Source organism: Phoxinus phoxinus (genome assembly GCF_949152265.1).
Source record: "Phoxinus phoxinus genome assembly, chromosome: 7".
NCBI lineage: Eukaryota > Metazoa > Chordata > Actinopteri > Cypriniformes > Leuciscidae > Phoxinus > Phoxinus phoxinus.
Genome location: NC_136882.1, coordinates 36632712 through 36660682, shown reverse-complemented (window position 1 = coordinate 36660682; position 27971 = coordinate 36632712). Strand labels below are relative to the sequence as shown.

General features: G+C 35.2%; 2 protein-coding genes across 3 annotated transcripts; one reads left to right on the top strand and one right to left on the bottom strand.

Moving 5' to 3' along the window:
- Positions 1-712: 712 nt before the first annotated feature.
- Positions 713-12165, bottom strand: slc38a11 (solute carrier family 38 member 11). Of its 2 annotated transcripts, none has more exons than XM_079619139.1 (13): positions 11969-12165; positions 7695-7882; positions 7484-7604; positions 6229-6303; positions 5483-5617; positions 5313-5378; positions 4540-4646; positions 3734-3813; positions 3121-3191; positions 2858-3019; positions 2635-2747; positions 1694-1825; positions 713-1575 (listed from the first exon to the last, which is right to left on the bottom strand). In XM_079619139.1, the coding sequence occupies exons 2-13, from the start codon at positions 7734-7736 to the stop codon at positions 1288-1290; spliced, it is 1392 nt and encodes a 463-aa protein (XP_079475265.1). In that variant the 5' UTR covers positions 7737-7882; positions 11969-12165; the 3' UTR covers positions 713-1287. The 2 variants fall into 2 exon arrangements, with proteins under 2 accessions (XP_079475265.1, XP_079475266.1); XM_079619140.1 differs by having other exon boundaries at positions 7695-7870; positions 11969-12083.
- Positions 11763-27971, top strand: LOC307001977 (sodium channel protein type 2 subunit alpha-like). Its single transcript, XM_079619141.1, has 3 exons — positions 11763-12347; positions 26153-26469; positions 27197-27971. Exons 2-3 carry the CDS (start codon positions 26206-26208, stop codon positions 27392-27394), a joined length of 462 nt encoding a protein of 153 aa, XP_079475267.1. The 5' UTR covers positions 11763-12347; positions 26153-26205; the 3' UTR covers positions 27395-27971.

Genomic DNA, 27971 nt, shown 5'->3' with positions numbered 1-27971 from the left:
TCTGTGAGAGTGACAGTCAAATTGACGTCTTTCTAGTATCTTCTGACTGCCGTTATCAATCTCTCTCAATTTTTTTCTTACTTTTTAAAGTTGTGAAAACACTTTTGGAAAACACTTAAGTTTTTCTTTTGCTGTTTCATAAAATGGGAACACGAAAGGAATATTATTGTCTCTTATTCACGACTTCCGCTTCTGTGAAAACCGGAAATTTGAAAAGGGTCCATATTTTTCAGATGAACTCAGCTGACAAACATATACTGTCTATGCAAACATCACTGGAGGATTTTCTTTTTCTAAAAGTCACCGAAAATTTCCATAACATCCTGAGGAGACAGCTTAAATATGTTTTGAATAAATTGAGTAGCCTAATCTTTTGTCTTGAGACTAATTTCCTAGGACTTGAGTTTCATATCCAATCTTTAAGGGATAGTTTACCCAAAAATAAAATTCTGTCATCATATTCTCACCCTCATGTTGTTTTAAACCTGTGATGAGTTTCTTTGGTCTGTTACGCAAAAGATGATATTTAGAAGAATGTTGGTATTTGGTAACCAAACTGTTTCTGGTCCCTATTGACTTTCTGGTCCCTATTGTTTTCATAATGTGGAAGTCATGGGGACCAGCAACTTTTTCGTTGCCAACGTCCTTTAATATAGGCTATTATTTTTGTGTTCAACAAAACAAATAAACTCATACAGTTGTAAAACAACATGAGGGTGAGGAAATGATAGGATTTTAATTTTTTTTAACCATTCCTTTAAACAAAAAACAAAACAATTTTTTAAAAAATGTAATACAAATCAATCCAACGACATAGTGTGACTGAAATCAATAAACACCTGCATATAACTTGCAAATATGCAGCTTAACTGTTTTTTTTAAATATAAAACCCGATTGATTTAAGCAGTGTAGGCCTTATAATTTCTTTCTACGTTGCATTAATTCAAAATGACCCTAGCGTTCAGTTAAAGTTCAAAGAGGGAAAGATTATCAGTGAATAAACTTAAATTCTTGTCTGTTCCTTAAAGTAAAGCTAGGCCTACTGTGTGGGTTCAAAATACTTAAAACATATGCAACTTAAAATTAGTGGTGGGTATGCAAGAAGGTAGACCTACATTGAAAACATGCCACTGACAGTTAATCACAATAACACATTTTTTAAAAATGGAAAAAATATATATATTTTGTAGCCTTGTTATGGTGTAATTTTTTTAATACAACAATTGTACCAACAATGTATCACTAGAAAACAGCATCTAATAAGATTCCAGTAAAATTGATTTCAGTCAGAAAGTGCTGGCATTCTGTGTGGTGTTAATAAACTGCAGCACACTGGGTGACGTGGTGCTGGGAACTGAGGTGTTGGAGACGGTACAGTAGAACATCTCTGCTCCGTGTGAACAGTCCTGAGGGAAGAGCACCATCATGACTAAGCCGATTATCATTACACAAACACCCGCTGCCAGGATGATGCTAGGAATGAGGTTTTCCCCACGAAACCAGCGGTCATCCGAGAGCTTCAGAAAGCAGGCGGCGGGGAAGATGAACATGAGAGGTATAGCACTCAAAACACCCTGAAAGAGATGGAAAAACATAACATTTACAGACATCTCTGAATGTGACTGACCAGCAACATCAACTAATGTTGCTAACTACATATCTTGTTGTTAATGAATTAACAGGAAAACTCACATTTAGTTCCAGTACAATACCCAGACAGTCAAAAGAGAGGGATATGGCAGTCGCTGCTGATATGATCACGAAGGTAATGATGAAATGGGCGATGTTACCGAGTTCTCCTTTAAAAAAGACATTGGAGATCACCTGGACAGCATCAAGAAAGGACAAAAAAAAAAAAAAAATCAACTTATGTCACACTTTAAAACAAAATTTAAACATTGCATGCGATCATTAAAGAGTCAGGATGAGGTATGTCACACAGAAAGCTCTGGAAATGTCAAAAGACTTTGGCAATGTGTTTCAAAGAATGATTTTAAATGCTTTTTAACTTTCCTTTTTAAAGGAAAAAAATCAGAATACTATTTATTTTTTTGTCATAAGGACCAGTGTTATTTTAGTGTAATTAAAATGCTATTAGTTTGTATAATTTGTTTGAATTTGTTTTTAAATATGTTCCATTTTCATTTAATTTTTAGTTTAAGTTTTAGTACTTTTTGTTGTTTTTTGTCATTTTATATTATTGTTGTTGTTTTTTTGCAATCAACTACAGTACATCAGGTTAAACTAAATTAAAATATACTAAAATTTATAAATTAACTGATATGTAGTTAACTAAATTATTTTATTTCAAAACATTTTTATTGTATTTTATGGTTTTAGTTTTTTTCAATTAGTTTATGTTTTTAAATATTACTTTTTTATATATTTATTTTGTCAAAGAATCACTGTCCCCAATAATGATGTCATTCCCATCACAAGTAATGTAGAGAACAATATATATTTGGTTATGATGGAAAATCAACCTGAAGGTTGATGATCAAGGCCATGGTCAGATCTTCACTTCAGGACGTGATAAATGTTTTATCATTAAGAATTTTAGTTTTGCAAGTTATCTAGTAGTCAAAAGTTCCCCTAGCTGAAGATTCACATATAAAAAGCTTAAATTATCTCACCTCACGGGTTACAAAGCACTCCAGAGGGAACGTGGTGATTATACTGACACCGTAGCAGAATCGACCGAATGTAGCCAGGTTATCATTCCTGCAGTAGTTCTCAAATATATCTCCTTGGACAAGAAACACAAGAGGGAAAACATCATGTTCAGGTTCGTTCAGTGCATTGTGCACCGTATAACACAGATTTATCAAATGAATAGGTGCAGATATTGTGATTTACCTTGTGTATAACCAGTAAAAGTTGCATAACCTGCAGCTGCAAAGACAGCACTGACCAGTACAGCTGAGCCCACAGATACATGCGTGACAAGAGACCAGCTGCTCAACGTGGGCTCCTGCAGCGACCCGTAGATCATAAAGCTGTTATGGTGGCAGATAAAAGCTGAAAAGTTTTTCAATTGAAAACGTTATTTTATTTTGAGAATGCTCATCTCTGACCACACTGATGAAGAAAGCTGTATATCACTGGAAGTAAAACCTCACCAAAAGACATGACAGCAACTGCCTGAATTGCATTCCACCGTGCAAACACCCATGCGTCATCTGATGCCGGTCTGTGGACAAAAAAACAAAAAGTAAACATAAAGCTAGGAATTAATTGTATAAATCATTTTTAATGTTTTTGCATGCCCATGCAAAAGTCACTGCCATGCTGCTAGGGGGGTTTGAATAGTTATTTTTTAGCATGTCAAAAATAATCAAGAGAGTCACATTCCCAAGTCTCTAAAATAATACTTGAAAACAGTATTATAGTGATTTTTTTTGCCTGTTTAATCATCTGCTAGATGAAAATAACATATTTGTTCTGGGTTCACACGGGTTAGGGGTTTTCCTTATGAAGCATCACAAAACATGTGTATTGTTTCACTGGAGCGTGTCACTATATGCCTTGTTACACAAAATGCCAAAATATGATGAAAAATAAAATAAAATAAACCCAATGAATTTGAGATCATTGAACCCAATGCATTGAGATCATTTCTCAGAAATGAGTATTTTAAATGGTAAATCATTATCCTGAGCTGCGGTCAGCAAACATGAGCATATGGTGGACGGTGTGAATGGATGCACACAGACGGGAAAAGGGATTTTATACATCTGTGGTCCTAGTGTCGCAGCTCTCACAACCACTGTGATGAGGATGGCAAAAGTCAAGAGCATGGACAATAAAGATACCTGGAAAAGAGCAGGGAGAGAGTTCGTTATTGTCAATTTAAAGGGTTAATTCTGTAATACTTTCCCGTAAGACTTTCATATTTACAGAACACAAATGAAGATCTTTTTAATAAAATCTGAGAGCTTTTTGTCCCTCCATTGACAGCTATGTCCCAGAAAGGTATACAGCAAAGTCATCATTAAAGTAACCCATGCAACACAAGTGCTTTGTTTGTGCAATTTTTTTTTTTTTTTACCACTTTCATTACAGAATATATATATATATATATATATCTCCAACGCGTCTTCACCAGAGCACCACGGCGCATCGATGTTGTGTTGATGTGAGAGCAGACGTTGTTGCGTGACCATGCGTTGAAGATTAATGTTGTGTAAATAAAGTGGTAAATTATGTTTTTTTTAAAGTGGTAGTTGCTTAGGTTGTCAATTGAGGGACAGAAAGCGACATGAGAGAGTAATTAATGACATAATTTTAAACTATACTTAATATACTTAAATACTTAAAAAACTATATTATTGTGCTTTTCTGTCCATTTTGGAGCCTGACGTAGGTAATCAGACATGGTCACTATGAAATGCTGTTGTATGAAAATATTGTCCTTTTGTGTTCCACAGAAATACAACAAAATACAGGTCTAAAAAGACATGAGAGAAATATTCTTTAAAGCTACAGATCACAAGTGATTATATATATTTTTTAAAAGAGCATAGTTGGTAATACTCAACCTTTCCCAGCTTTGCTATATCTTTATAGAGAGACAGGGGCAGTGTGAATAGAAGAGTGGACATCAGAATTACAAAATGTCTCTCTGTAAGAATGTTCCCGGGACCAACTGGAAAAAACAAAGAGCACAAAAAAGTCAAGTTTCTGCTTTTTTCAATGCGTTCACAGAGAAAAAAACTGAAACTATTTTTTTGGAGGTGTCCTTTCAAAACATGGACACAACACATTTAGAGCCAAGATTAATTTATCATGCTTTTATTATACTATATAAAAAAAAATACTGTATAACTTTCATAACTTTCTAGAGTCAAAAAAGAGCAGTATTAAAACCAAGCAGAATAAGTTGCTATAAAAACCTGAAATATTAACACAAAACCATCCACATTTGCATGTCCATAATGCCTATTCATGCCTATAAGGCACATGTATGAGGAATGCTATGAACCCTTTATAGGGGTCATCGGATGGCCATTTTCCACAAGTTGGTATAATTCTTTAGGGTCTTCATGTAAAGTTTGTAACATACTTTGGTTAAAATTCCTCAATGGTTGTGTAAAACAACACCCTTTTTACCTCCTTAAAAACAGCTCTGTTGATTATTGAGAGTGTTTAGGCTTTTTGAGGATAAAAAAAGAAGAAGAGAGGAGTGAATGGATTTTTTTTTTTCATTGTATGGTGTCCACATACTGCAAACACACATTTGTATGCAAACACATAAAAGTGAATTTTGCATCCGATGACTCCTTTAAAAATGTAAATGTAATAACCAGCTCACCTCCTTGGATTCTCATAAACACTTTGGTCAGCGTATCACCTGTGATGATGTTGTAGCTGATCATTGCTATATGTGGGACACAAATAAAGGCAATCATATTCTTCTAAATGTCACTTCACCTCACAATATAAATACAACAAAAGGTCATTAGGACAGATGTCTGTGATTACCGATGAATGGGTAAAGAAACTGCAGAGCTGACACGATCAAATATCCTATCTGGCCAAATGTGCTTTGAACCAGAGACTGATAACTGTGAGTGCCGGACAGATTCCCTCCTCTGACCAGCAGAATGATGGAGTAATCTGCAGGAAAAAAAATAATAATAATAATAATAAAAAAATAATAAAAAAAATATATATATACATATGACACAGGTGAAACTTGAAAAATTTGAATATTGTGCAAAAGTTTAATTATTTCAGTAATTCAACTTAAAAGGTGAAACTAATATATTATATAGACTCATTACATGCTAAGTGTTATATTTCAAGCCTTTATTTGTTATAATTTTGATGATTATGGCTTACAGCTTATGAAAACATTTTCATAATATTCTAATTCTGAATTTGGGGTCATAAGCTGTAAGCCATAATCATCAAAATTATAACAAATAAAGGCTTGAAATGTAACACTTTGCATGTAATGAGTCTATATAATATATTAGTTTCACCTTTTAAGTTGAATTACTGAAATAATTAAACTTTTGCACAATATTCAAATTTTTCAAGTTTCACCTAATTATATATATATATATACACACACACACACATATATATATATACACACAGGCAAACTATCCACTCAACTTTATTCTAGGCTTTCTTTGTAACCAGTGCATGCAAGTATTTTAAAAAAACACATGATTGTCAGATGCATACTTGTACCATAGGGAATGAACATTTGCATTGCATACCTGTGATGAAGGCAACCAGAAAAAGCAGCAGAAGACCCATTGGGAGACCAGCCTGACTCAAAGAATATGGCAAACCTAGATGAATGAAACCAAGAGACCAGAGATGTGGAGGACTCGTTGAACACTATAACCTGGTCAACACATTTATTGCAGCCTAATATTTAAAGGCATCACGATTACTTAAAATAAACCCATACATGAAAATATTCACATAAATGTGATACTATAGCCCCCGTCTCCTCAGGGTAGTGGGAAAGATCAGCTGACTAACTAGTTTTGTTTTCCCCGCTCTGATAAGGCAGGTGATGATAGAGCACAGAAATGGCTACCGCCAAGAATGCATATATGCATTCAAATGTAATGCTGACCTTTTCTGGACCCCATTATCATTGGACCAGAAAAAATATGTTTTTCTTTTTTTTCCTGCAGCAGAAGCACGTGAACTGACTGGGGCTGTTTATTAGTCATATGATCATGTACCGCGTGGAATCTAAGCCAGTTCTCACTTCTACTGACCTATTAAAATATGCACAAATGTGAGGATATAATAAACATAAATGCATCCAAACCCTTAAGCATGCTTTTGACTTTGATATTTTATAAAGATATGGTATTAACTATATCTATTAGGAATAGGCTTTGTTTAAAAGTAATTAGACAAGGCATAAAAAAACTAAACTAAACTGACAACCAAGATTCGTCAAAACTATGAAAGTATGGGAATTATGAAAAAATGTTAAATCAAATTTACTCTATATTAGATACTAAACTATTTACTACATGCCCTCAAGCACCTTCATGAGATGCTTTTTAAACACTTCAGGAGTTCACATGTATGGCTGGCTTTTAAATGCTCCAACTCATCAATTAATAATGTTAGCTTTGTAACAACATCTATATAAACACAATTTATGGTAACACTTTAGTTTAGGGTCCAATTCTGATATTAACTAGTTGCTTATTAGCATTACTAGGAAATTGGCTGTTTATTAGTATATATTAATGCCTTATTTTGCATGATTCTACATCGCTTATTCCTACCCAATACCTAAACTTAACAACTACCTTACTAACTATTAATAAGCAATAATTAGGAGTTTATTGAGGCAAAAGTGACCCAATTTGTCAACAAGTTATTAAGATCAAGAGGAAAATATATTGGATTCGATGCATCTACTTTTGACTGGTAGTGCCTGTCTGCATTTTATTAAATTTATATTATTATTTTGTAGAAGCATTAACAACAAAACATTACCTATAATTCCGGATCCGATAATGGAATTGATGAAATTAAATGACGCAGAAGATATTGAGCTAGTTCCGATTTTCCCTGTGTCCTTTTCTGAGGACAACAAACAATTCCTGTCATCCTCCATCTGAAAAGACAAGAACTCACATCAGGAGCATGCTCAGTTTATCTCAGATTCATGAGTATTCGTCAATCAGCAAATAATGTGCAAACTCACCTGTTGAACTGTGCCACCTTTCTCTCTTTTGTGGGTTTCCATTAAAAACAATCCTTCTGTGATGTCCTAGATGGATGTTCTACCATGTCATGGAGTAAAAGTGCTCCACCTGACTCAGTCAGTCCGCCCACAGAATAGAAATACGCCCCTCGTTGCGTTTAAACATCAGCTACAGGCTATCGGAAAAACTGTTTCTGCATGAATAACTTAATCTGTGTTTGACACACAAAGCCTGTTAAACCGTATTATAGCTGTTGGCCAAACATTTGCTCAACAGTCTCACTTTCTTGTGAAATAGTGGAAAGTGACTGCACTTAATACAGACAGACAGACAGACAGATAGATATATAGATAGATAAACAGACAGACTCACAAAAAGACAGAAACAGACAGATATATAGATAAACAGACAGATATATAGATAAACAGACAGACAGACAGATATATAGATAGATAAACAGACAGACAGATATATAGATAAACAGACAGACAGATATATAGATAAACAGACAGACAGACATATAGATAAACAGACAGACAGATATATATATAGATAAACAGACAGACAGATATATAGATAAACAGACAGACAGACATATAGATAAACAGACAGACAGATATATAGAGATAAACAGACAGACAGATATATAGAGATAAACAGACAGACAGATATATAGAGATAAACAGACAGACAGATATATAGAGATAAACAGACAGACAGATATATAGATAAACAGACAGATATATAGATAAACAGACAGACAGATATATAGATAAACAGACAGACAGACAAATATATAGAGATAAACAGACAGACAGATATATAGATAAACAGACAGACAGATATATAGATAGATAAACAGACAGACAGATATATAGAGATAAACAGACAGACATACAGATATATAGATAAACAGACAGACAGATATATAGATAAACAGACAGACATATATATAGATAAACAGACAGACAGATATATAGATAAACAGACAGACAGACAGACATATAGATAAACAGACAGACAGACAGACAGATATATATAGAGATAAACAGACAGACAGATATATAGATAAACAGACAGACATATATATAGATAAACAGACAGACAGATATATAGATAAACAGACAGACAGACATATAGATAAACAGACAGACAGACAGACAGACAGACATATATAGAGATAAACAGACAGACAGATATATAGAGATAAACAGACAGACAGATATATAGATAAACACAGATATATAGATAAACAGACAGACAGACAGATATATAGATAGATAAACAGACAGACAGACATCTATCTATCGATAATGTTGAACATTAAAGATACTGAAACAAATAGGGATGCACGCAAGCAAACCATACGCCATATGTGCTCTAGTTTACACAGAAGAACAAATACCGTGTTTTGGTGTCCGTGTGTGTGCGTGCGTGTGTGTGTGTGTGTGTGTGTGTGTGTGTGTGTGTGTGTGTGTGTGTGTGTGTGTGTGTGTGTGTGTGTGTGTGTGTGTGTGTGTGTGTGTGCTGCAGACGGTCTGGTGCTGCTGAGCAACCACCTGAGGTCTGGATGAACCTTGAGCACGTCCACACTCTTCATGAGCGCAAAAACAAGAACTGCACAACTTGGATAGATCAGTTATTTCAGAGTATTTTATTTTATATTATACATTGTTTAGTGACATTATTTAAGTTTACCAGAGTTTAATGTTAAAACGACTGAATGCATGTTTTTCAACTATGTTATACGCTTCTGCTTCAAAAGTGAAATAGAAATTATTCTTGAAGATAATATAGGGCCTTATGCTGGAAGTAACACTTTTTGTTGGAGCATCAGTAACTCAGTGGTTGTTTGTGCAGATCTCTCAAACTACACATTTACAGATTATGTGAGTTGATGTCAAATACAAAGAGTTTCGTTGTTACATCCTACATCACTATTGGGGTGAACGGGTGAGTTGTATCCCTATCCGTTGGTAAATGCAGCAAAGAGATAATTTGATTTTTTTTTTTAAAAGGCATCTTTACACACCCAAGTTAAGGGTGCTCTGTGCCTGCTCAAAATTGTGTGTAAAGATAGAATTGTATGTGAATTTTGGGATATCGCATAAAAAAGTTGGATGATTCTCACATCAATTCTAAAAATGTGCACAAAAAATGTATGCGCTCAGTTGAGAAGGATAATGTTTTTAACTACGATGGAATTTTTTTTTTTTTTTTTTTTTTGAATGTACTGATTGGAAAGAGGCATGGTTAAGTCCATATACATTTTGTATGTTGAATAAAGTTAAAAAGGTAAACTTTAAAATACTTCACACAATCTACCCAAGCTTCCCTATCAAAATCAATGGACATTGGCAACAATTGCACTTTCTATATACACGAGGAAGACTTGGCTCATTTGTTGTACAACTGTGATGTATCTTTAAATTTTTAGTCTGATGTTAGTTGTTTTCTATTTGCCCCAAGAAATATTAATTATAAATTATTTCTACAAGATGTTATGTTCTTATACCCACAGAAGCAAATTGTTTGAATATGTTGTGAACTTCTACATTTTTTCATGGTAAATATTACATCCGTAAACAAAAATTTGCCGAAATGCACACAAATGTAATTTATTCTTAATAGATGGAGTCGTTAAAAAAGTAATTAATGTTATTAATAACAAAACAAATTAAATTGTATTCAACCTTATGGAGAAATTCTTTATAATGTATTGTCACCAATAAGCTTCAAAATCTGTAAATCTTGAATGTGTCCCTTTGAAAAGGGAAAAAATATTTGCTTGTTGCTCTCTCCCTCTCTCTCTGAATGTTTGTGGCTATTAAATATATATCATTTGAAGCATTCTTCATTTAGTTAAATAAAAAAAATACTGTTACAACTGACCCAGACCTGTGTTACTAACTCCCCGATCTTCCCTAAATTTCTTTACAAAACTAAAAAATAAAGTGTAATGGATTTTTAATGCATGTGTGGGTAAAACAGTGAAAGAAAAACAGACAAAACTGTGAATTTCTGGCAGCCATGCACTATTTTTTTTTAACAAATGTAACATTTCCAAAAAGAGAAAGAGAGAGGTTTAATCCACTAGGTGTCGCCATTCAACTTCGCTGATCTCTCTCTGAACAGTGTGTGACTGACGTTTTGAACTGACAAGTCAACTTGAAGTTATTGTGAAATTGATTAAAACCTTCAAACTTGCTTTACTCAACTAGTACAATATTTTTTTTTAAAACCGTAAAGAACTCAAGTTTAAACTTTGTAGTAAGCAGTCCAAAATAGTCTATATGTTGTATGTGGTATGATGAATTTAAATTAAATTCTTGTCAGATTTTAAACTAACTTACAAGTAAAGTTGCTTGAAAGCGACTTAACAATCAATCCTTTTTTCACGTTTCCGGGTTCAAAAGCAGAAGTCGTCATAGTTGGGTAAACTTTTACAGTGATGAATGAGAGACTATTTTTCGTGTTCCCATTTGCTCAAAGAGCAAAAGAAAAATAGTGTTTTGGAAACTTTCAAAAGAGGAAAATTAAAGAGAGAGATTGATAACGGCCGTCAGAAGAGAGATGTCAACTTTACCTTAACCTTCTCTCCCAAACACCCTCACAGTGACAGCAGCGTTAACTAGTGTCTTGTAATTATTTGACGAAAATATAATATAATACAAAGTATAGTGTTGTAAATGTACATTAATTGAGAAAAATAAATAAATATATACATATATAAATATATATAAACGTTGCAGGATTTACGGTGCTAATGAATTAAAAACGATAGACTGTAAAAAAAGAAAACACGTTTAGTCTGTGAAAAAGATAGAAGCGGTTAAACCGACAAAAAGGGCAACAACGTAAACGTGTCATTTGAACGTATTTTTTTACGTCTTTACTTTAAACAATACACTATGCCAGCTGAAATCTAATGGTATGTACAGAGAAAACACATTATGCTATATAATTTGTGTTTATGTCGAAATGTGCGTTTGCTAGCCTAATGCAGCAATAAGTTATTGCCTACACACAAAGGGTGGGGCAAACAAACAAAAAACATTCTCGTGACAAAATAAAACCGTGAAAAAGTGAACCACCGTCATCTTTTGGTGCGTTTAGAAGACGTTTAGCCGTCATACTGGCGTTGTGTCCGTCAAGATCTGAAAATTTAGGATTCCTACTATGGCGAAGGCCTATATTTTTTTAACATTCATAAGCAAATATTCTCCATTGGAAGTTTAAGAAGCAACGTCGACACAATCTAATTAATACTCACGAGGCAATAACCAGCAGAGCCAACAGAGGGTGGACGAAGCAATTGTAATTTCGCACTTTAATATTCATAAGCTCGACCTCAGTCATAGTAGGATCTGTGATTTCGCTCTGGGTCTAATGAATAACCGGAAGCGCTCATCTCTCGGATCTCATGCACTTCGCTCTTTTTGATCACAGACTTCTGTGATTTTATTTCTCGCTGACAATCCCTTGGAGTTTTCTTCTTATACTTACTTGGGTAAAGTTGCCCACACACTGATTTTTTTCCCTCCACCTTGGATCACTGCATCAAGTTTTGCTCCTGGACGCCGAGGATTAATTTTCCCTCATGTTCGAAGAAATTCCTTGATTTTTTTTTTTTTTTTTTTTGCAGAAAGATGGTGAGTAGATCATGAAGTGCTGATGTAAGCTATTCAAATTTATGATCTAGAAAACATGCTTCAGGTTATAATTAAATGCAAATAACAATACCATGCCTGACGCACAAAAGAGTTTAGCCTAGTTTAACAAGGATTTTTAAAATGAAAGGCTGAGTTTGTGACCATACAACTCAATAACATGCCTTTTAGACGATTTTCTCATTAAGTTGGTCTTTGAGAGTATGCAATCTTGACAAGAACATTCACAACTGTTGTTTTTCTGTCATTTAGGCTATGTTAATAGTTTAGTTTAGGCTGTGATATAATTGTATGTTTCTGCATACAGTATGTCAATGTTGTCATAACAGTATCCGATGCACATGAAAAAAAGTTATTTACATATCTGTGCATTGATTGATTTGTTTGGTTTTCCGACATCCATTTAAACATGTCAGCACTGGCCTCTGCGCCACGGGTTTTGTGCTCTAATTCAACGTACAGCATTTTATAATATCTCTCGCTCCTGATGCATTTGATTAGTGCAATGCTCAAACGCCAATAATCTTGAAAACGATTCAATTCACCGTGGGATTTTTTGAGAAAGACATGTCAACTGTCCTAACCCTGGTTGACGCCCTGGAAATCCACTTTTCCAGTGATTGATTGAACCTACGGTGGAAGAGATGATGCACGAGATAAAAATAGTTCATTCAACTCATACGAACTTGTATTTTTTTTATTTATCTTTTTGTTGTTGTTGTTGTTGTAGGCTACTAGACTGCTAAACCCCGAATGTTGTTTAATGAACTACGAGGTCCGACTCACGGAATCGGTTCGTTCGAACAGTTCATTTCAATAAACCTAATTCATCACGTGGCATATAGCCTATAACGTGAACTTTATACAGCAATGTAAAATAATAATAATGTTTTTATTAGCTTATTGTAATCCATAAATCCAGTTTGTTTTTAGCTCCAATTCAGCTAAACTAAAAATAATTTAAATTAAAAAAAAAAAAATCTATTCAAAATGCTATTGTGATATAACAATTAGACAAAACGCTCATACAATCAAGTTTAAACTTACTTTTGCCCTATCAGTCAAATCAAAAGCTTTTATTCAGATCAGATTGCACATATCTGTTTTCAGCTTGACTGAACATGGTTTAATGAGTTTGTGATTGTTGATTCGAGAACTGCTGTGACTCAATAATCGATTAACTCGGATTCGCAAACTAATTTTTCAAATCAGTTTGGTTTTATAGGTTTTGTATGACTGCAGCTGGCTAATGAGTGACTAAACAGTGGTCATTAGTTAAGAGAGGAAGGATGGCACGTGTAGGTTGTAATAAGCCACCAAAATCGTCTCACAATCGCTCTTTAAATTTCGTGCAGGATGGATTTTATTGAATAAGGCATATTCTTCTGTTACGCCCACCTCAGCTTAGCAGAACAGTCCAGGAGGCGCCGATTTAAATTAAATCAGGTATTTCTCCAAGGCAGGCAGGCAGTCATATAAAGGCTGTCTTCCCCAGTTACATAAGATGAGAGAAATTGTGCTAGCATTATAATGTAGACTACAAAACACTTTGTTTAGAAGTTACTTTTTTTTTTAGAAGTGACTCAAGACTTTTTTCATGGAATAATACGCCAAAAAATGTCCCTACTTCCTGAGAAATATCCAAATTGCAGTCCTGAAAAGCTCTCGACTCTCTTGTCAATAATTGGTTTGGGTTTTTTTGGCGCCTAATCCATCCAATGATGACTGTAGGAAGTTAGCAAATATACTGAAATCAATTATACACGACACACACAAAAAACACTTTAATAATTTAATCATGCATTTTTTCAGTGAATATTGAGATCTGAAGGGGACATTATAATTTTGTTGGAATTGATTGGATCTTAAGTCAAATGGACATGAAGTCAGGTGGTTGGAGAGAAGTGTTGAAAAGAAGAAGAATTTGTATTTAAAATGTAAACATTTTGACATTTTTACTGGCACGTTTGATCAGTTGAATGCTGAATAAAAGTCTTAATGCCCTGTTTTAAATAATAACTGCAGGTTGAGTCGTGCTTAAAGACCAGTGAATTATGAGAGCAAAAGGGTCCATTTGATTTTACATACAGTAGTCGTAAAATGTAGTCAGGTGTAAATTTAGCACCCGGCCGTAGTGGCAATGAATATTGTAGTGTAGTATATTACTACAACCCCATTTCCTGAAAAGTTTTGTAAAAATGCTATAAAATCAAGAATCTGTGGTTTGTTAATCCTCTTTAACCTTTATTTAAAACTACAAAAAAAAAAAAAAAATACAAAGCTTTCAACTTGATTGTTTTCTGTAAAACACATTTTGATTTTGATGGCTGCAACACACTCCAAAAAAAGTTGGGACAGAGACAAAATAAAAGTCAAATGATTATAGAATATCCAAGTTATAATGGTTTGAAACCGTCCACAATAAGCAGGTGAACTGGTACCGGGAATATCGTATCGTAAATGGTTAAAAATTCAAAGGCTTAGTCTTTGCAAAGAAAAGATGGGTTATGTTGGCTCACCACTTTGTGCTAAATTTCACGACAGAATTGTCAAACAATTAAAAAATCAAGATTACAAACTTTCTACCATCTAGCCTACCATACATAATATTGTAATGATTCAGGGAATCCAGATTTAAAAAAAGGCAGGAGACCTCTGTTGAATGTGCGTGATCTTTGAGCCCTTATAATGGCATTGCGTGAGAAACAGTCATGTTACTGTGTTAAAGGGCACCTATTATGGAATTTTGAAATTTACCTTTCATGTAGTGTATAACATAGATTTAAGTAAACAAAAACATCCTGCAAAGTTTGAAATATGAAAGTGCACCGTATATAAAGTTATTGTCTTTCAAAAGTAAGAGTCGACTCTGAGTCATTTTTATGAATCGTTAGAAGACCGAAGCTTTTTCTCTGACTAGTTGACGTCAACTTGTCAAGTTATTTGAATACGATACGCCCACTTATTGCGCTCCAAGGCCAGGGAAAATATCAGGGCGACGAGACGCTGCGTTCTGAAGTGCGACTCAAACTCAACTTTTTTCATCTGCCCAAGGAGGAGCATTTGAAGACTAAGTGGCTACAATTCATATAACTATACCACAAAAGTGTAGTCCGAGCCTTGTGATTTGTTCGCGCCATTTTGAAGACGATTGCTTTTTAAAATGCAATCAAACTTGGATTCGCGAGCCGGCTGATATTGAAGGAAGGTTCAGTTCCAAGTGTATTTGCATCAGCTTCCTCCTCCGTATCACAACCTGTAAGTGTTATTAATAATTGTTGCTTTTATGTTTTATGTAGTATGCTTAATAATTATTTTGTTTGTTGTGTAAGCACCGTTTAGCTTCTAGGTCTTCAATGGCAATTGTATTGAGATATGTGAAGTGTTTGTCGTTGTTTTCGGAGTTGTCTTAAAGAATAGAGTAATACCTCGTAACGTAACTGCATTTTTGTTTTGTTTTGTAAAAACGTTATGTTTATGCATTGGGCTAATGCAAACAAAGACTGATTGTGCTTTTACAATATGAACTCTGGGCTATGCTCGCTAATATAACATTAAATTCTTTATCTTATTTTTAGTTTTTTACTACAAACTACAAAGCAGTGGACTATAATCATTATTATAACACGATTTAATTGATAAAAGCATCATTGTACTCCGTGTTAAACAATAAGTATTATCTCTGTAAACACTGCTGGGTCATCTGACCAATCACCGCAGATTAGCGTCGCGCAAAGGAGGGGTTTGAAAAACGAGTCGTTGAACGAATCATTTGGGAGTCGGTGAGCAAATCGGGTAAAAATAAATGCATATTATACGACAACAAAAGTGTTTTTTGACATTGCATGCACGTAAAACTGTTGTTGGGGACTCCCACAACAACATTAGGAACATTTTAAATGTCATAATAGGTGCCCTTTAAATACAGTCACATGGGCTCGGGTGGACTCTAGAAAACCATTTTCATATAACACAGTCTGCCGCTGCATCAAGAAATGCAACTTGAATCACTGTTGCCATACATCTGTTCAATGCAGAGATGCCGCTGAGTTCTCTGGGCCCGAGCTCATCTCAGATGGTCCAAAACACAGTGGGAATGTGTGCTGTGGTCAGATGAGTCCACGTTTCAGCTTGTTTTGGGGAAAAATTGACATAGAGTTCTCAGCCCCAAAGACAAAAGGGACCAACCAGACTTTCATCAGCAACAGGTGCAAATGCAAACATCTGTATGAGGGAGCATCAGTGCAAACGGCATGGGTGACTTGCATGTGTGTGAAGGTACCACTGATGTGGATGTTTTGGGATTATAGAGACATATACTGCAGGACATCTTTCCTGGGAAGTCCAATGCCACAATGCCAATGTTTCGAAGACACTCTACACCTGCCGTCCAGATCTGTCTCCTATTGAAAATGTACTCTATGGCCCATCATAAAAAGGAGAATCAGAGAATGACAACTTGCAAAACTGCAGCAATTAGTATCCTCAAAAGATTAAAATGTGTAACTAAAAGGAAAGGTGATGTGACACAGTGGTAAACATGCCTCTGTCCCAACTTTTTTGGAGTGTGTTGCAGCAAATCAAAATAAAAATGTATTTATATTGACAAAATAGTTGGTCAGTGAAAATATTGGGAAATATTTTCTTTGTACTTTTGTCAGGTCAATAAAGGTTTAAAGAGAATGAGCGAATCACAGATTCTTGATTTTATTGCATTTTGCAAAATTTCCCAACTTTTCTGGAAAGGGGGTTGTATAGAGCATTATGAATTAATATTATATTATATAATCATAGTAGATGTTTCACCAATGGCTTTTTAACCGTTTGAAATAGTCTGTTGTTTTTCTCTAATGTTCAGTCTCTTTTCTGTTCTAATCGCAATATCAGTATTAAAAAGAAATGCATTATAATCTGACAGGAGGTATCAATGAATATAGGCTGTTAGATCCATTACTGAGAACGGTTTGTGATTCAGAGGCGTTTTGGTAAGTGCTCTTGGAGGTTTTTAGTTTCACATCATTGTATATCCACACTTGGGAAACTTAATGTTTTTGTCTCACAAGGCAATGGGAAGTGCCTGGGCCGGACATGATGGCTTCTGATTGAAACTGTTTGTGGTTGTGGCTTTACTTTTACTTGTTTGTTTTTTTTTCAAAGAGAGAGGTGGAGCTATTTGCATAATGTAAACCAATTTGTTCAGACAAGGGTCGCGAAAATTGAAACAGCTGCTTGCATTGCTTAAAATAATTTTAGAAAGTAAAATCTTTACATCTGGATTTTCCTTCTGTTCTTGTGTGTGTTAGTGCTCTCCTGACAAAAACAGGACTGTGTTCCAGCCTCAACTAGTGCAGGTTGTTTGGTTCAAAGAAAACATTGGTTGGTATTGTTGTACTAGTCTCAAATAGCCAGACTTTTGATTTAGGGGCTAAAATCTAGTCCATATAGGCTATATATATATATATATATATATGTGTGTGTGTGTGTGTGTGTGTGTTTATATATATATATATATATTTGACAGTATTTTGACATCTTGACAGCACTAAAATGTAAATTATGTATGTGTGAACAATCTTATAGACGTACAAATGTGTTTGAATCCTTATTTATGAATATTAAAATTATTATTTTGTATTTAGTTGTCATACCAATGATATAATTGTTTCAGTTGCATTTATTAAAAGCAGTTTACTCATCTTCTAAATATGAAACGATAACATTTTGCTCTGTTCTGTGTGACTTTTGCTGCAAACTCGTTTGAAACTACACTTTAAAATGAATAACATTTCTGTAACCGTTTAACCAGTATTTACCATGTAATATTTATTTAGTTTTTTTTGTATTTAGTTTTTATTTATGTATTTAGGCAATAATGCCACATAAATTCACGAAAGTAATCAATTTTATTTGTGCGTTGTAATTCAAGCCGTAAACGTCAAATCCTAGACCACTCATTATGAATCCCAAAATTGCTGCCTCAAGAACCTTTATCACATGTTTTACGACAATGATATCAAATGCTCATTGGCTCCCGATTGGCTCTCGCCTGCTTCGTCACAGATTGCGACATACCGTGTTTGGCCAGTGTGCATTTAAAACGTGCGCCTTCACTGAGGGGATCGGGATAATATTTTCAGCGATTAATAACTTAAATTCATACAAAACTGTTTTATACCGCCATTGTCATTTGGACTACTTTTGGTACTGCTTTTGACATTTTTGCAATAAATAAATTATTGTGATTGCACGTCTGTCTGTTATGTTGTTTCTTAACTGTACATAGGAATGGTTATGGTGGGTTTAGAGGTACAGTAGGAGTTGAATTAACTACTCAAAATATCTTTTTAATGCTATGTTGTTATTAGAATTGAAATTTTCCTACATATACAACATTTTATAGGCTATATTATTTTTATATTATCTATAAAATGGTTATTTTGGGGTATGGGATAGGGTTAAGGCATCTCAAATTGATCTATGAAATGGTTAAAGGGCAAACACTTTATGATGGAAAAGATTCATAAATATTATTTTTTTTTAACTGTAAATACATGCGTAATAATGTTTATGTTTAAGTGTTGTCAATATATCCATATTGTACGTTTCGACATCTATCCAAATGTACGTTTTGTATGTTACGGATTAATATTTACGTTAACAATGAGACCAGGATGGATTGATGCCTAAATATAAAATCGACTGACTAGTTTTTAGTACTTTATTTTTTATGATATGGGAAAAACTATCAAGTAGTGCTACCATGTTTAATCTATCGAGTTCTAGATTGGTACAACATGAGAGCAGAAAAATGATTTGTACAGTGGCTGATAAAGAGCAGATCAGCTGGCTTTTGGTTGTGACAAGTGTCCATTGTCAGGTGTGTTTGTCTCGCAGAGGAGTCAATATATCATGAGGAGAGATTAGAGGCTCTGAGTGAGAGTCAGGTTTCTGTTGTCGATGGTAATCGTGTGATGAATATCATGTGTAATTTGGAGTAACTTCAGCCATCGTTTAGATGTTGACTCGTGCCTCTGTTTGAAGTTTGCATAACCGGGCCTGTCAGTCAGCTACGCAATCTCTAATTAAAAATAATGCGGAATCTGCTGGGAGTACAGATGTGGTCAACAACCTGTTAATCTCTCAGAGGACATAGTGTACGAACTGCAGATAATAATCTGGATTTATTACATCCTTAGCGAGCTGCAGAAGATAGTGTCTGTTTCAAACTCTTCTTGGTTGGTAGCAGGTGGGCCGGTTGACTTGTAAACCTGTTGATACCTAATTTAGATACAAAGTGAATGCAAAGATTTTAAATAGAGAAAGAGTTCTTAAGTTCAGATGAGTCTTTTTCAGACATTGGGGAATTTTATTAAATTTTTATTAAATTTTATTGTTCAACGTTCAGTTTAATTGTGTAGCTTTTGCAATGTCAAAACGGCTATTTCAGACATATCATAAAAATCAATAATGAACTAGATTATACAGCAGGCTATAGTTTGCAGTAGGCTGACAGAGGTCTGTTTTTAGTCCCAGTGCATCCCTGCCGTTACTGAAAGCGCATTGAAATGCAACTAATCATTTGTCAGAATGTTGTATCCCAAGTGATGCTGAGGGAGTATTGGTTGAAATCGCAGTATTCTGCAAAGAGGGCAATCTCTGGCCTGCTAGTACAGATGTTAACTCCCTACAGTTCTTGAATCCTAAGCCCTTGTCCTCCACCTTCAATTGACCCTTCGTGGGGAGCTTGATTGACAGGTGGTCTGACCAATCATACTTCGCAATTTTGTCCGACAAAGCAGTCAGGAGAGTTAGTAGATTAACATGGGAGGATTTGAACTTGAAAAACGTTGTGAACTGACCTCTTTCCGCGGTTAAAACAACATTCCTTCTGATGTTCATTCATGTTTATTTGATGCTATAAATGAACTAGAAGGAAGAGAAGATCGGTTCACGAGGAGCTTTAACTGATGCTCTACAGCGATCTGTCACGACACATTAAAGAACCACAAAACGGTATTTATTGTTTACATTTCTTTAAAAAAATGACCAAATTTGAAAGTTGAGACTTTGTTTAATATGTTTAATATCAAAAGTACCCTGGTCTGTGTCTGTAAGTGTGTTGTCAGTCTCCTCTCTGCTCCGCGATGTATTTTTCACTGCGTGATTGTCGGACATAGCGACAGTAACTAAGGGGGGCGGTTCTTTGCGAACGGTCAATTAGTCTCACGTAACCAGAACTTCAGACTGATGGCAGAAGGTCTGGACTCCATAGCAGCTTTCATTGACCAAGCACCGCCAAGATGACGTTTGACTGACATGTAAAGCAACCAATCACAGTTCATTTTTTTCTACACGTTCAGGGGTGTGAAAATGTAACGTCGATGTCCCTACAATAACAGACCGGTGTGTAAAACTCTTGAACGTATGAGTCTATGCCTTTATGATCTTTATGTACTTCACATACTTTTTGAAAATCCAGCATTTAGTTGATGCTGATAAGCGTAGACATAAGTTGTAAACACAACGGCTTTCCTCTTCCATGAGGGGGTTTGGCATCACGGCATCTTTTTTTCCAGGTGGACCATTAAAGAACGTGACACGCATGTCTCCCAGACATTCTGTAGAATTCAACCAATCAATGAAGACTTCGCAAATCCTGAAGTGTTTCCAGTTAAGCAATGTCCAATTGCTTTCACTCACTCACTTTACTTTCCTGTGCAATCTCCAGTCTTAGATCAAATTACGTTTTTTTGAATGAAGGAATACTAGTTGATCATACAAAAATAACTGGGTTGATCATGTTAAACAAGTCACATCATCGATCATCGGGGTTTAAGGTTATAGCGTGCAATGACTATATTAACAGAAATGGGAGATTAATAAACATGCTGAAACAATAAAAACATTTAAAACATTAAAAAATAAAAAGTTTATTCCGATTATTTCTCTGGCAAAGCAGCGCACACTCTTCATTAAGATCTCCGACTGATTGTACAGGCGATCACCTCGTTCAGATAATGTTGCATAATTAAAATGAAAAATGACACACACACTGTAAAAAAAATTGCTGCGATTATTTAGCACAACTTAAAATCCAACATTGTTTCAACTTTAAAAAGTATGTGTTCAAGCTTGACTTAAAATATTAAGTTTAGTTAACTTAAGTTTAGTTTGGTTAAGTTGGATATTTAAGTTATCTCAACAAATTTTAACTAATCGCAGCCACATTTTTTACAGTGCAGTATCATTTAAGTCTAAATATACTGTTTTAAATATTGACGTTTATTGTAAGGTTAAACTGCGTCTGGCCATTATTTTCTGACAGCACGTGGGGAGACTGGGCGGGGATTTATATGACGTCCACCTGTGAATGCAGACACGATCGCTGGATTACGTTTACATTAGACTGAGATCCGATCACAAAGCGTCCTCGACTCCCTCTGGACCAGGACACGCTGATCGGATAACATTCCCATCAGAAACGCGTTTACACTTGTCTTTTTAATGTGTATGTGGACAACATCCGGATACAGATCGCATGTTAATGCCAAGTGTAAACGCAGCCTTGGTTTCCAGGCGGACCGTTAAAAAACGTGACACACGTCTCCCGGACATCCTGTAGAATTCAACCAATCAGATGACGGCTTTGCAAATCCTGAAGTGTTTCCAGTTAATATATGCATCAGACGTTCAGCCAGCGGTCCGAGGCTGAGGCTGTTCACTCCACATTCATGTTTAAAGACTAAAGCCTTTTTATTTTAAAGATTTTTTTTTTCTTTCTCCAATTGGTGGCTTTGTGGGTAATCATATTTACATTTGAATTGCTAAAAAATAGGGCTGCCCCTAATAGTCCAAATGACATTGAGAAGAGGCTTGATTTACCAAATTTTAATTGGTCGGAAGGTTGCAGGAAAAAAAACAGGAAGTGGCGAAGTCATGCAGTCTCTGACGGACAGATCGTTAACAAGGCAGATCCATGTGGTAATTATGTAGGGCAGGAAATCCAAATGTCTGTCTATCATTCATCGACCTCAAGCATGGGCTGCGTCCGAAAGCTTGGGCAGCTGACTTAACTGGCAGTAACTTTGCATACAGCGTTTGCAAACGAAGGTTTCAGACAGACTTCTGAGGCAGTGTAATGGTTTAATAAACTACACTAAAATAGAGAGAGGTGATAACAAGGCAAGTACGAATTTGCTACAATATTAATTTCTCCCTATAAATTTGTGGAAACCGTTGGTCAAAAACATTTTACACAGACCACTAACCGCAACTTTCAGACGCCATCTTTTATCTTTTATAGATTTTTTGCTCAAATGCCACAGAATGGGACGCACAGGATTGTGGGATATCAAAGGCAGCGAAGGATACATCTATGTTGCCTTAAAAAATGATCAATATTAAGTGAAGATAACTTTTTTGATGTCTTTCTAGCTTGGAATGCTTTCTCTCTGAAGGAAGCATTTTTAAGCTTTCGGATGCAACGTGTAGATAGTAGCCTATATCATTAACGTTAATCTACATAAATGTGCGCTATTATTAGGTGCATATTTAAGTGTTTGCATGGAGTGAAGCTATATTAGTACCATGTTTTACTGCGTGATGTTTAACTTAATGTGCATTTCTCTATAGGTGCGTCCACTATACTGCGTAGATGACGAGTCAGAATCAACTTAATTTTTGCCACTGACACTTACTCAAAACACTAGTTTATTAATTAATTATTAAAATGTTCAGACAGTCTCCTTACTGCCCCCCCCCCCCCCCGACACATTCATAGTCTCTGCAGCAAGCTTTATGCGTGTGCTTGAGTGCTTAATTTATATTTTTAAAGGCTCATTATTATGGTTTATTATTTCTGTAGAACAATGTTAGCAATGTTACATTAATTGTTTATATTTACACAGTATATATTTAATGGTATTGTTCACCCAAAAATGGAAATTCTGAACACAAAAGAAGATATTTTTGAAGAATGTTGGTAACCAAACAATTAATGGACTCTATTGACTTCCATAGTATTTTTTCCCCATACTATGGATGCAACAAGGCCCATCAACTCTTTGGTTTCCCATATTCTTTAAAATATATTATTTTGTGTTCAGCAGAAGAAAGAAATACATACAGGTTTGGAACAACTTGAGGGTGAGTAAATAATGACATAATTTTAATTTTTGGGTGAACTATCTTATTATAAGTAACTAAATTAATATCTTAAAAGTGTGACTACCGGTAGTCAGTTGGCTTAAATGAATAAAACTTTGTATAATGTGATTGATAATTCAAATAGCTTTTTATCATTGTAACAAATAAACATATCATATTGTATTTCCTAATCCCTACTTTACTATCTTGCGCACAGGAATGAATACTAATAATAGGGATTGGAAGTGAAGACAAATGGAGAATATAAATTTTTAAAGTGTATTGCAAAAATAGACTAGGCGAGAGATGTGAGTGAGGATTCGAGGAGAGAAATGAGTGATTGCCAGTGGAATAATTCATGGGATATTGTTCATTAAGTTGGGTGAGCAGATTGCAAGACAGAATGCAGTGACTGTTGTGTTTTTGTCATTGTGAGAGCAGAATAAAAAGAAAGGCCAAGAACTGAACCCTCACATCTTGGATACCAAAGGTATATGATAATGTTTTGCTCATTGGGTACAATTGTTGTTTTCTAACCAGGATTCAGATCTGGATCCTTATGTCCTTCCAGCATGACTTGTGAAGTCTGATATCTGAAGGAAATGATGTCTCCTCTTATTGACCTGAAGACATATTATGATATGGTAATGGAATTAGGAAATTATATCTGATAATGATTCTTAATATTACAGAGGAAATGTCCTAGGACCAATGTCTGGCAGTGTGTTTCTCACATGTGGCTCCTCTATCGTTCTAGGTTCCCCTGCCAGATTTAGCATGTGATTTTGCTAGTTTTATTCAGTGTTTGGTTCCTGGAGTGAAATGTGGTCCACCCTCGACAAAGTGCAGGGTGTGATGAGTCGCTTATCACTTTTAACGTTGTGGGTTTTTCAGAAAACACCTATTAGAAGAGATTTTTCAGTGGTTAAGCCTATAGTGCTTCATCTGACATTAGAAAATTAATCTCCTCCTTCACTAATTGCTCACGAGAACCCATGTACTCGGAAGTAACATCAATGATCGATTAATTGCAAGTCATTACCCTTTTCCAGCTGTTGTGTCAAAGAAGGCCTCATTTGTAATGTTGTGAATAGTTCAAATGTCATTTCCAGTTGTAAATGTTGGTTTGATTGATCAAACACTGTACACTGTGGCTTTAAATGCTGTTTTGCAAATTAATGGAAACTAAGGAATACATTTTTCAAACAATTTGAAATTTAACATTAAAACTAGTATCATAAACGCAACACTAAATGCAAGAGTTGCACTTAACTTTTTCCTTTTGTTGTCAGATTTTTTTTTTCCTGATTTGAAATGTACTTGAAACTTAATTTCGACAAACCGTTATGGGATTTTCTCCCCCATTCAAGTAGATCAAGTAGGATCTGGAAAGCACTAAAAGTCGAATGACTTTCCTTAAACAAGCTTTCTATTACTTCTTCTGAAGCTTTCAAGCGATGTCCACCAAAATCAGCACGGTACTTAGCTGCTCTGACTTGTTTTTTTCTGATTGATCTGACGTACAGTTTTCCTGTTGCAGAATTATTATTATTATTATTTAAATTGAATGTTCAGAATTGTTCTGATTTGATTTGAACCTTCAGAAAAATCCAACATTAAAAGGTTGCCAAAAAAAACCCCACTTCACCTTAAAGTGTTTTTGTTGTTAATGAGCAACTTGCACTGTAACTTGGACTAGGATGGAAATGCAATAATATAAGTGGGCGGTTGTGTAGTCATTATGGATTTGGCCTGGTTGTCTAAGGGTTTCCAATTCGAACTTCAGTTGGGGTGACCCATGCACTGAATATGAATGGATTCGCCCTTTGTCACATGAGCATGACTTGTGCTCCACATGAGAAGCTTAACCAACAGGACCTTACCTGGACCAGCATGGAAATTTACACTTATCTAAAGGCCCATTCACACCAATAAAGTGGACGATATTGTTCTGTTTATTCTAAACGTGTGCTTGTCTGTCACTTTAAATGCTCGAGTTTATTACAGCGGGATGGATTCTAATTGGCTGTCCATATTACAGCGGGATGGATTCTGATTGGCTGTCCATGTTTTTATCTTTTATCAGCTTGTTTCTCTGTGCCGTTATCGTTATAGCTGTGGTGTGAACTCTGCTATTCTTTAATATTGAGAACGATTTTTAGAACTACATCTTTATTGTTATCTTTATAGTGATCGTCCTTGGTGGAAACGGCCTTAAGTGTTTCTGCAGGATAATTTGTAATTGGATGCAACCAAAAGTATGACCTGAATCTCATAAATAATGTTATGACTGTTATTTCTACAATGAGCAAATGTTATGTTTTGGATACTGGTTGACCAGTAAAGGTCAATGGCAAATTAATACATTCATAAGCTTTTTAGGTTTAAGCTGCCCTTAAAAGCAGGCTGAGGCAGCATATTATTTAATTGTGTGGCATACATAACCCTGATTCCTTGAGAGCTCTGTTCCTGATAACTTGATGGTTTTTAGTACAGAAGGCGTGTCCATTACTTATAGGATGCTCTTTTCTCTCTGTGGTTCTGGCAGGGTTTTGTATAGGCTAACCATACAGTTACCGATCTCATCGCATGAGTTACTGTCCCTCTGACTCGCCCTTTCTCTCTCTCTCTCTCTCTGCCAGTTGTTTCTCATGCAGACGTGTAGCGAATCACTCTGAAGGTTCAGGATGAGAAAATGGCACATACGTTTACCCCACCAGGACCTAAAAGTTTCCGTAAGTTCACCCGTGAATCTCTCAAGGCCATCGAGAGCCGGATCGCTGAGGAGAACAAGAAGTCCAAGGACAAACGGGAGAGGATTAAAGTCGATGCATGCGAGACGAAACCCAACAGTGGCCTGGAGGCTGGGAAAAGTCTGCCCTTCATATATGGAGACACTCCCAGAGGACTGGTGTCCACACCACTGGAGGACCTGGACCAGTTCTACATCAATCAGGCAGTGAGTTTTGATTTATATTTTTCAACCCACAAACCCCTGAGAGTCCAGAGATACTGCAAGGGGTCCAACACATCACATTGATTCAGAATCTAGTTTAAGACTTGGAAAGTTTTATGATTTGAAAAATTTAAAATGTAGATACTGTAAGTAAAATGTAATAAGAAATATAAGAAATGTATGTGTATATACAGATGAAAATTAGAATATGGTGCAAAAGTTAATTTATTTCAGTAATTCAACTTAAAAGGTCTAACTATATTATATAGTAATATATTATATAGACTCATTACATGCAAAGTGAGATATTTCAAGCCTGTATTTGTTATAATTTTGATGATTATGGCTTACAGCTTATGAAAACCTTTTCACAATATTCTAATTTTGAATTTGGGGGTTTCATAAGCTGTAAACCATAATCATCAAAATCATAACAAATAAAGGCTTGAAATATCTCACTTTGCATGTAATGAGTCTATATAATATATTAGTGTCACCTTTTAAGTTGAATTACTGAAATAAATGAACTTTTGCACGATATTCTATTTTTTTTTAGTTTCACCTGTGTGTGTGTATATATATATATATATATATGTATATGTATATATATATATATATATATATATATATATATATATATAAACGTGTGTGTGTGTGTATATATGCATAATTGACTGACTGTTTTGTCCACTCTCTGCGCATTCATCATCTTCATCTCCCACTTGTTTAGACTTTTATAGTAGTGAACAAAAAAAAGACAATCAGCCGTTTCAACGCCGCTCCTGCCTTGTACATCTTCAGCCCATTCAACCTTCTGAGGAGACTATCAATTAAGATTTTGGTACATACATATCCTTCCCAAGTGCTAAAACATGCTGATGGGGACTGTCTTGCTGTGCTGGATGGGTCTTATGTTCATACACTTTAAGACATAGACTCAGTCGCTAATAATTTCTCACACAAAGCATGTTTATCCTGAACTGAACCCGTCTTTGATATCATTCGAGTCGTATTTTATTTGACCTTGTTTTAGTTTTGTTCATGGTTTTTAAAGATGAGGTTATCACTGTCTAATTTGACTATTTTTTTTTACCAAGTGACATGAATTTGTGCCAGAGTTTGAAGTACTTTCTATATCAAAAATCAATAAGCTTGATTATTTTTCTTTGCATCTTAACTATGCATGATTACATGGTTATTTCCACTTAATTATTTGCATTTATCAACAATTAAAACAGCCCTGCAAATCATTTTTGGGTTGTGAACTACTGAAAGCCACTGGTTTAATGACTTGATGTGCAATATAAAATCTGATCCTGAGCCAAAACCCATTGAGAATCACTGATTTATGACTTCAATCTTTTATCATGAAATCTATTTTAAACGGATTATGATTTTACTAGATAATACGCCTTTAAACCTCTTTGATCTCACACTGCAAAAAATATCATGTTTGTGTATCCACATATACACTACCGTTCAAAGGTTTGGGGCTGGGAAGATTT